We start from the raw sequence: 10,649 nt of genomic DNA, 5'->3' as shown, positions 1-10,649 counted from the left end.
ATGGAGCTCTTTATGGACAGCACAGTGCTAGGAAGGAAAGGTAGGTACTGGCTCAGATAACATAATTATCACACCAAAATGTGGGAGAACTTCAGACACAAATACTGTCAGGGCTTTCAGAAGCCTTCATAGAAATCACCTGTCCAGTAAATGATAGGTTAATACACCATTCAGCACAGTGAGAGCTGTATGAGAACTGGTCTGCTAATTAATTTTCTTAATTTCCTTTGCATCAGTTATGTATATAAATTCACGTAGAATGGTCTTTGATAGCTGAAGAAGTTTCATCCAACTCCACATGTCACTGGCATTGCCAAAGGCAAAAACACTTCAAAACTGAGAGAGCCTCCCTTTGCTGAAATAACCCACCAGGAAGACACTGGTTGGTTACTGGTCTGTCTGTTGTCTGCCAGCTGGAGAGCTGGGTCTTACAACTGGAAGGGAGAAAAGAATATGATAGACTGGTAAAAATGGGAACAATGTGCCTGTCTTGCCTCTGGAGAGCTGCAATTAATAGCAGACATTGCTGCCCCTCCTCTCTTCTGGTAATACTTCTCAGGGTGTCAAGGTCTAGGCCCTTCCTTAGTCCTTATGGAAGGGGCCCAGCTTCCTCTACAGTAATGTCATAGGCATCAGCTGGTTTTAAGTGATGGATGTTTGCAAAAGGGATGAGCTGACATCACTCGTAACAAGGCATCAGGCAAGAAAAATCCAGCTCCAACCACCTTGTCTTCAGAGGAGGCCCCTGTTTGGGGTGCAGGCACTGCATGAAGGGAGTAGCCTGTGGAGCTGTTGGATACTTATTTAAGGGAGTTTGGTAAAGCAAATGGCCTACTGGGCTATACCAGGGGGATAGTGGCCAGGAGATGGAGGGAAGGTATTTCCTATTATTCATGTTGGTGAGCGGTACCACTGATTCATGCTAAATGTCCACTGCTGTCTGCTGTGGTGGCATGTTTTATGTCCTTAGTAAAGCAGTGAATAAGAAGAGAAAAACTGAGGAGATAATGTGACATTCTTGTCTCAAGAATCTGCCTTGCTACAGATAATCCTAGCTACAGTCCCATGCATCAGCTCCACACAATCAACTTTACTGCTTACTTAGCATCCTACAGCATCAGAAACAGGCAATGCTGTGCCAGTTTTTAACTTTGCATTTTGAACTGTAATCTGCTGCTGCTTAAGCTGATCCAGCCATTGAGGCTGTGCCCTTGTAGTGGCTTCATCCCTCACTACAGTGACTTTTATCACTGTTCCATGCTTTGGTTTGCACTATGAAATAGCGCACCCAGCGTGAACGCTGGATTCCTTTTGTATGGAACTGAACCAAAGATGCTCTCCAGTAATGCTCCAGGTGCTACTCAGAGTTCAGTCCACGGGACCACACAAAAACTGGTTAGAAGCAACCATCCACCTACAGTACAGATGGGCTCCTGAGCACCAACTGCTTTACTTATTTGTTCTTGTAGGTCTACACTGCTTGCTACTACAGACACAGCTTGTGAACATCATCTGTTCCATCTCCCCTTTATTCCCTTACTTGTTCACTTTATACTAATCCCTATTAACTGATTATACCCTATATGGTTCTATATAAAATGCCTTAAGTCTTAAGTATATTATAGCCACTGCATTTTCTTTGTTCATAAAATCAACTACTACCAAAGATACTCTGGAGCCATCTATTTTTAAGTGCATTTTGCATTTTATCCCATTTTGCATTTACCTCCATGTTTTTAGTTAGCCTTTCCTTGAAAACACTGCTGAAGTCTTTGAATTTAGACTATTACCCTATGGTTAACAGGGTCTATGGTCCATTGCTACCATCTAAGGTCTATGATTAACCCTCTGTTGTCAGCAAAATTTTTTTCACTGCCTCACTTTAAAGTATTAGGTTTTCAGTTCTCAGATAATATAATACCACTCTCAACTCAAAAGGTTATTAGAAGCATTTCTTCCTGATCACAATTGTGTAGACCCTTTATTTCATAATTCAGGAATGCAGTTTATAGCTGTACCAATCATGTCTATGTGAGATAAAATAGTTTGAAGTTGTTTATTGAGTAAAGTTTCTATCTCTATCTTCTAAATAAAAGTAGTGGAAAAGGTAACTCATACATCAAACCCATTTCCTGAGGATTTGGTTCACTGATTTTAAGTCTGTACATTCTGCAGACAAAATAAGAATGATCAGTGATCTGTATTTGCCTGTACTTTGTAGTGAAATAGAGTGCTGGACAAAGAAGCATCTCCAACTTTTTCAGAAGATCTAAGTTGGAATTAAACGGCAAGCAAGCCCATGCACTGCAGTGCTGAGTGCTGAACTCATCCAAAAGAAGAACCAGTGTCTGGAACAAACACTGGAGGACTATGGATTTTGAAGAGCTGGGAAAAATCTAGTCAATTATTCTATGGCAATATTACAATTTTATATTTGCACCAGTTTCAGTGGTGATATATTTGTGTGTGTGTGTATACACACACACATGCACACATATATATATATGTACGTAGCCCTTCCTTGAGTTTAGGTAATGATAAAGAATCAGTATTAAAAACATTTAAATGCTGAACACCTTCTCTATCAATCTGGAGATCTTCCAGATCTTGAAGACAGGAAAGATACAGAGAAGAAAAGAAGATATAATTATACCACATCTCTGTCTTCTCTGAAAGTCTCATGCAGGAAAAAAAATAGAAAGGAAAAAAAAAAGGAAAATGAATATACATATCAGGAATGTACTGAGCATAAATATATATAGAATAAGTTATAATGCATTTTATTATACATGAAAAAGAGGTCAAGTGGAAGAAATAGAAGATGTAAGCTAGTTAAGGTGTTAAAAATGGGATAAGACATTTTGTCTATTAGAGATTGATTTGCACCAGACTACATAATTAAAATCCCAAAGCAGGTATTGATGGAAGTCTGAGCCATACACAAAATGTATTGTTGATTTCCATCCAGAGGAAACATGCCAGCAGCACAAACAAGTGTCTTTCTATTAATTGGCTCCCTTGATGGTAGGCCTACGACTGCTCATCACTTTTATAGTTTACAGCACACTCCTCATGCAAACTGCTCAGCAGAGAGCAAAGAGAATGAGTGCCTTCAAGACTTCCAAGTGTAAACACATTTCAACTGAAAAGGCTTTACTGAGAAAATTTCCACATTAGTCCCAGTGATGGTCCCTGTAGCTGTAGCATGTTATCCTGGCAATGTTCAGGGGCTCACATTGACTCTGTGCAACTCCTGCTTTCTGGACAGAGATCCTCTCTACCCAGGATTGACAACACAGCCAGACATTTAAAATAAACACACTTCGTGGGCTGATGCTGGGGAGCTGCTGGTTAGACACAGGCAGTGCAAAGAGCCAACTTCTTAACCAGCATGTGCTGACATAGTCCCTTCCAGATGAATGGAGGTACTCTGGGTTATTCCAGGAAAACTGCTCTTTCAGGAGTGAATAAAGGCCAGCATGCAGGGAACAACATAAAAAGCTCTTAAGGCTCATTTCCACAGCAAAATGACAAGACCAGTGCTAGATGCAGCTGCAGTGAGAAGTGAGTTCTGCCCAGTCTTTCCCATGCCGTGAGGTAGAGGGTGTTTTGTACTGTGTGGGGCTAGTGCAAGGGCAGAGGTACCCCTAGCCTCTCCCAGGTAATTCCACATTAAATTATGGAATAGCACCTTTTAGACACAGATGTAAAGAATTCCGAGGATCATCACCTAGTATTAAATGAAAAACACTGTCACCTGCAGAGCAAGAATTCAGAGCACCGTGACACCAGATTAGGTCAGGAAGCGCAGTTGCCACTGCCAGGGCTCAGTTTCCTCTTTTCTTTATAGATTAAAATAGTCTGAGAAGAGGCAAAACAAAAGGCAATCGTGTGCAGCAGAAATGAAGGCACATAACTGGAAAGGCCAGGAACAACAACCACAGATTAAAAAAAACCAAAAAAACCCCAACACGACAACAACCTGAAGAAAGCAGCCTCTTGGTGAACCTTGCACATGGCTGTCAGCAGAACAGTAACAACTTTCCAACCATTTTGGTTTCCCAGCAGTAACCATTTACAGTCTTGAGAGTGCCCTCTAGTGTAGGTGGGACCTTTGAGTGGTTTGATCTACGTGAGCAGAACTGGTGTATCTCCTAGCTGGCAGCACAGTAACATGCTACGAAATTCAACCACACCAATACTAATTTAAGAGTGAGCACTGGCTGCTGTGTCACCAGGGCTGAACTTTGGCTTGGCAGCAGCATACTTCTAGAGCCAATCCTTAATCCTGTGCATCACTGGCTTATCAAATGTTTTTTGATGGGTGAACCAACTCATCAAGATGAGGGCATGAACTCTGCTGCTAACAAGTCACAGTAAAACGACAGGCACTGGGGAGCAGATAAGGTCTATGCTGCATGTAGCCCTTTGATCCGAGTTGTAAACATGTTGTCTGTTAAGGCTGACGTGCTACGATACGAAAAGGAAAGGGCACAGAAGAAAGGAAGCAGCCCTGTGTCATTCTGTTCAAGGAGGTGGGTTTTTTATCTTCAAATCCATATTGTAGAGCACAGAAAGAAGGGAATGGTGGGACTGGGTGCACAGGGCACGGTGCTTTGCTCCAGTCCTCAGAGAGGATGTGTGTGCCTCCCGATACTCCAGCTGCACGCTGGCACATGGCCAACTAGAACAGCTGCTATAATATATATTCCACTTAAAAGCATCTCCAGAATATTCTTTTCACTGTTTTATCATTAAAATATTAGAAAAGAATCAGAGAGGTGGGCAAAACCCATTCTTTTTATACTAGAACAAATCGAGAGAAATTGTTAATTAAACCCTCGAGTTGAAGGGGGTTTGCTTGCTTGTTTGTTTATTTAAAGAGTCTCACCTCTAGTTAATATGTTTCCATTTAATTCTAAACAGCCTAATAATGAAAAAAATAGAATCAATGGTGAATTTTTACTACAAGCACGTGGAGGGGAGGGCTTTGGTATAAATGAAGCTGGAGAGAAGGACACAGTATTTTTCAGGCCGTCCAGTGCTTAATGGGAACCTACTATTAGGCATTTGGAACAGTTTAAAAGCTGGTATAATTTCCTGGATTGCTATTTACCTGCCACCTGTTTCTAAAAGGGAATACTTGTTACTGTAAATGGATAAAAGTTGCTTGCAAAACAAGGCATAAACAGGAAGAAGACTGATGACTATTTAGATTCACAAAGCCAAATCAGCCATCACTGATATTTTGTCTGACTTTGCCTAAAACAGAAGGCAAAATTTTCCTCAGTTTGCTCTTTTCTAACTTTGCAAGTTCTTTTCCGTTTAAGAAAGCATCCAGTCTTGATTTGCAATGTCTGTGATTTGCACTGGCTGTGATTTTTATTCCAGTCTACCTGTTTATTTCTAATTATATTTTGGAGTAGTTGGAAGCACTGGCTGACAGGCAAGCATTTATCATTATTATGCTACAGATGGATCAGAAACAAACATTACTGCCTATTGGAGTGTTTAAAACCTAAATCTACATATTTTGTAGGCAGAGTCTATTGTAGTTCAGCTCTGTCTTACCCTGCACCTTAGGAATGCCAGGTCACTTAATCTCCTGCTATCCAAAGCTCTTGGGGTACCTAAGGCTCCCCCCCTCCCTACCCAGCCCAGGCCATTTCCAGAGCAACAAGCCACATTTCAGGGTTCCCATGTTTTGCACTGGGATGTGGCACAGTTGATGTGGATTGGGACACACTGCAAAACAGTGCTTCAACATGACAAAATATTTTGGCTTGCATAAAAGACGAAGGAGGATATTACAGACATCTTTATAGTCATGGATGTTATGCAGAGAATCAAAAGGGAATGGTTATTTACTATTTTGAAAAAAAAACAAACCAAAAACACAACAAAACCAACCAAACCAAATACAGGAGACACCCCAGGAAATCAACAGGCAGCAAACTGAAAGTAAGCCACATTTATCTGTAACATTCACAGAGGCAAAGGAGAAGAAAACTAGCTACGATGAGACTGTCATTTTTATTTTCTCCTTTTTTTACCCACAAACATAGTTTCAAGGATAAAGCAAAATCCTCATATTTCACAATTACCGTTTATGGTTAGGGACTTGTTTGGGTTGCTTTTTCACATTCAGAAGCTGTGAAACATGCCACATAATCTCATTAACTAACCTGGGAAATGGTCAGCATTTATTTTCCTGAATGCTCAATGCCAGCAAGCTTTGCCAGATCAGATTGCAGACTTTCTTCTACTTCCAACTCCCCAGTGGCTCTTCCTCAATGCTTACTGCTGTGAAACTAATACTGTGAATCATTCTACTGGATAACATGCCAATGGGCTGGCACCTGAACCAATTCACTCTCTATAGGATGTTAAGGTACCTTGGTACAGATCAGACAGAATTATTTTCCCTTCATAGTTTACAGATAGGAAATAACTGATCAGTAACAGATGTTGTTAAGGTTGAAAAGCAACTAAGAGGTGTCACCACCATCATGAGGCTGACTCAGCTGCAAAAAGACTTCTTCATCTGCCCTACAGTGGGGATGTACAAGTCAAGTGTAATCTGTAATCAGCCCTCAGGAAGAATGGAAAACAAGTCTTACAAGGAGCAGCTGAGGGAACGGGGGTTGTTTAGGCTGGAGATAAGGAGGCTGAGAGGAGACCTTATTGCTCTGTACAGCTACCTGAAAGGAGGTTGTAGCAAGGTGGGGGTTGGGCTCTTCTCCCAAGTGATAGGACAAAAAGAAAATGGCCTCAAGTTGTACCAGGGAAGGTTTAGATTGAATAATTGAAGACACATTTTGACTGAAAGGGTTATCAAACACTGGAATAGGCTGTCCAGGGAGGTGGTTGAATCACCATCCCCAAAAACACAACAAAACCAACCAAACCAAATACAGGAGACACCCCAGGAAATCAACAGGCAGCAAACTGAAAGTAAGCCACATTTATCTGTAACATTCACAGAGGCAAAGGAGAAGAAAACTAGCTACGATGAGACTGTCATTTTTATTTTCTCCTTTTTTTACCCACAAACATAGTTTCAAGGATAAAGCAAAATCCTCATATTTCACAATTACCGTTTATGGTTAGGGACTTGTTTGGGTTGCTTTTTCACATTCAGAAGCTGTGAAACATGCCACATAATCTCATTAACTAACCTGGGAAATGGTCAGCATTTATTTTCCTGAATGCTCAATGCCAGCAAGCTTTGCCAGATCAGATTGCAGACTTTCTTCTACTTCCAACTCCCCAGTGGCTCTTCCTCAATGCTTACTGCTGTGAAACTAATACTGTGAATCATTCTACTGGATAACATGCCAATGGGCTGGCACCTGAACCAATTCACTCTCTATAGGATGTTAAGGTACCTTGGTACAGATCAGACAGAATTATTTTCCCTTCATAGTTTACAGATAGGAAATAACTGATCAGTAACAGATGTTGTTAAGGTTGAAAAGCAACTAAGAGGTGTCACCACCATCATGAGGCTGACTCAGCTGCAAAAAGACTTCTTCATCTGCCCTACAGTGGGGATGTACAAGTCAAGTGTAATCTGTAATCAGCCCTCAGGAAGAATGGAAAACAAGTCTTACAAGGAGCAGCTGAGGGAACTGGGGTTGTTTAGGCTGGAGATAAGGAGGCTGAGAGGAGACCTTATTGCTCTGTACAGCTACCTGAAAGGAGGTTGTAGCAAGGTGGGGGTTGGGCTCTTCTCCCAAGTGATAGGACAAAAAGAAAATGGCCTCAAGTTGTACCAGGGAAGGTTTAGATTGAATAATTGAAGACACATTTTGACTGAAAGGGTTATCAAACACTGGAATAGGCTGTCCAGGGAGGTGGTTGAATCACCATCCTTGGAAGAATTTAAAAGACGCGTAGATCTGGTGCTTAGGGACATGGTTTAGTACCAGACTTGGTAGAGTTAAGTTAGTGGTTGGACTTGACGATGTTAAAGGTCTTTTTCAACCCAAAAGATTCTATGGAAGTGTGCTCAGATTTATCCTTTGGCAACAGCACCAGCAGCACTGCTGCAACACACACTGCTCACTTTCAAACCTACTTCATATTCTGAGATCAGTGTTTCAGAGCACTCCTTCACAAGCAGAACAGCACTTTTAACTTTTTTTCTTTGTATTTCATCCAATTCTCAGACAGCTGAGTTCCATCCACACTTTTCCTGTGCCATTTTAATGAAATGTGTGATCTGCTGCCCTCTCTCCTGACTGGGCTCTGTCTGACTAGGATTACATTCTGATTCACCCATATTCCCCAGAAAGCTTCAGGGACATCAGAGTATGTATCTAATGAATATTTACAAAATAATGCCCTAGAGGGAAAGAAAATATGATGAGTTTTCAATGTGCGGTGGAAAACGGCCCACTGAACATCTTTAAATAGGCATTTGCAAGTACTTGCAATAAAAGTCAAATTAGAAATCTTTGCAGCTAAAGAAAGAGTGAGGATAGTCAGATTTTGCAGCTCAGAACAGATTTTTGGGAATTACTGTGCATTGAAACTGCAGCTTCCACTCTACAGACCACAAGGCTGGGCTGATCAGCTCTACAGAAAAAATAAATAAATTGCATTTACCTGTATGAATTCAGAGTGGTCATACCTATAAAATAGTAGCAGGCCAGCAGCCAGTAGAAGCAGGAGTCTGGTGTTCATTGGTAGAAGAATCACTCCTATATTTAATAATTATTTTTTTCCAGAATCCTAGCACACATAGAGGTGAAGGTTTGAATTCAAAAACCTCTCTGGAAGAAATGCAACTGCTGTGACTGGTCACATTCAACTGATGCAAAGCATTGCACCAGGAACACCAACACCAGTTTTAAACATCTCATTTGCCTTGAGGAAAACAATGTATTTTCAAAATATACATAGTAACCAGACTGACTGCTACTTGGAATTGAACATGGCAGTTTAAATCTATAAAACAATACCTAGACTGCTACAGACAGCTGTGGGAAAACAGAACTTGTATAGTGCTTATTTTGTTAGTTTTCTTGGAAGGACCAGTGCAGAGGAGTGGAGAGAAGCAGTGCTTGCTTGGGTGTTGACCTTCGGACACAACAAATAGGCTGATTGATGTCTGTTAGGAAGGGCAGGCCTGGCTGGAAGGGAGACTTCACTGTCCTTCCCTACTTGGCAGGTCTGTGCATGAGTTTGTGAAGCGAAGCGAAGGCTCCATGGTCAGAGGTTGTGTGATAAAGGCCAAGACTCTGGCTACTTATCATCAGGCACGAGTCTCGAGGTTTGCAAATGAAGCAACACGAAGGCTCCATGGCCAGAGGTTATGCATTTAACCCAGGATCCAAGCCTGTGTGACTTCACCTGGTGATTTGCCTGCAAAGTGAGCCCTGGGTGCTAACGAAGCTTGAATGTACATGTGGAGCGAGTGCTGGGAGACTCCCCTACCTTTTCCCAAATTAATAAATATAATTCGTTTTTTGAGAACCAATCAATACACTTGTTATGACCCAAATCCCACCTCATCAAGAGACGTTCAATTAGTCCTTGGATCCTTTGTTTGGGAAGAGAAGAGCACCTCTGCTGGAACGGGTTGACGGGCCTGACCCACTCTTCTTTCTCCCAAGCAGGGACCCCTCCTTGGGTAGGGTAGGGGTGAAAGCATCCATTGCTAGCAATGTTAACATCTATTAGTAGCACTATTGTAGTCAGTGTGTTTATGAACAGGTATTTTGAGCTTGCCTTAATAAATTACCTTACATTTTTATACCTAACTACTTTGTATTTGCAGCTTTGTAAACCCATCCTCATGGCAGGCCCCACGAGGACAGCGGGACACACGTGTGCTTAAGGAGTCATACATATAAACACACATGATCAATGAATCATAAACCATGGGACAAAAGACCCCCACAAGTTCAGCTGCCCCCAGCACCCCTGCATAAGAGGGTTTACTGGGTAGCAATGGGTCTGTAGTCTGAAATCCTGTGGCTTTACTGGGAGGGTCCCCTCAGCCACGTATCTGTGCCCCGCTGATCAACAGCTACAGATCCTGTTCACACACCCAGCCTTTTTCCTTCGTGTGGCAACAACTTCCCGATAAAGCAGCTAATGATCTGTAGTAATTCCTTGCCACACACTACGGCAGCAGGAAGTCTTCAGTTCTGTGATTTACTGGCAACAAACGGATCAGCCCCTGAAGCCCCAGGAGTGCTGGGTCCTCCCTTGCTGCTGGCAGGTGCTGAGGAGCACCCCTGAACACCGCAGGTTCTCCAGCCTTCTTGTTGGTTTATAAAAACGGCAACAAAAAAACCCAAACTCATTCTTGCCCCTGCACACGTTTTGATTGTTGCGTTTATAGAGCTGAAAGCTGCAGGCGGCTCAGGCCTGGGGAAGGACCCGGCGAGTCCGAACACAAACGTAACTCGCACGACCCGCAGAAAGACAGACCGGTCTGACAGCGCTAACGGGGACAGAGGATTTATTGACGAAGCTAAAAGTTCCTAAGCCTGGTTCCTGTGCTCCCCCGGGTGCCTCACCCGGAGCAGGAGGCGAGTCCGGCGGCGGGAAGCGCGGCAGGGCCGCCCGGGCACCGCAGGGAGCCGAGGTTTTCCTGAGGGCGAAGCCCCCGGTTCCCTGCGAGGAGAACCGAGCAG

The 10,649-nt window shown here is 42.6% G+C and overlaps 1 protein-coding gene across 1 annotated transcript in view; it reads left to right on the top strand.

Annotated features, from left to right (window-relative positions):
• The window catches only part of SIVA1 (SIVA1, apoptosis-inducing factor), a 12,604-nt gene continuing 1,955 nt past the window's right edge, over nt 1-10,649 (top strand). The window contains exons 1-2 of the mRNA XM_009995853.1: nt 1-40; nt 10,355-10,492. Of these exons, the coding sequence (XP_009994155.1) occupies nt 1-40; nt 10,355-10,492 (178 nt within the window). The remainder of the gene's footprint in view (nt 41-10,354; nt 10,493-10,649) is intronic.

Source organism: Chaetura pelagica, unplaced genomic scaffold, assembly GCF_000747805.2.
Source record: "Chaetura pelagica isolate M959 unplaced genomic scaffold, ChaPel_1.0 scaffold664, whole genome shotgun sequence".
NCBI classification, from domain to species: domain Eukaryota; kingdom Metazoa; phylum Chordata; class Aves; order Apodiformes; family Apodidae; genus Chaetura; species Chaetura pelagica.
The sequence above is the reverse complement of the archived record's forward strand: the minus strand, read 5'-3'. Positions and strand labels throughout refer to the sequence as shown.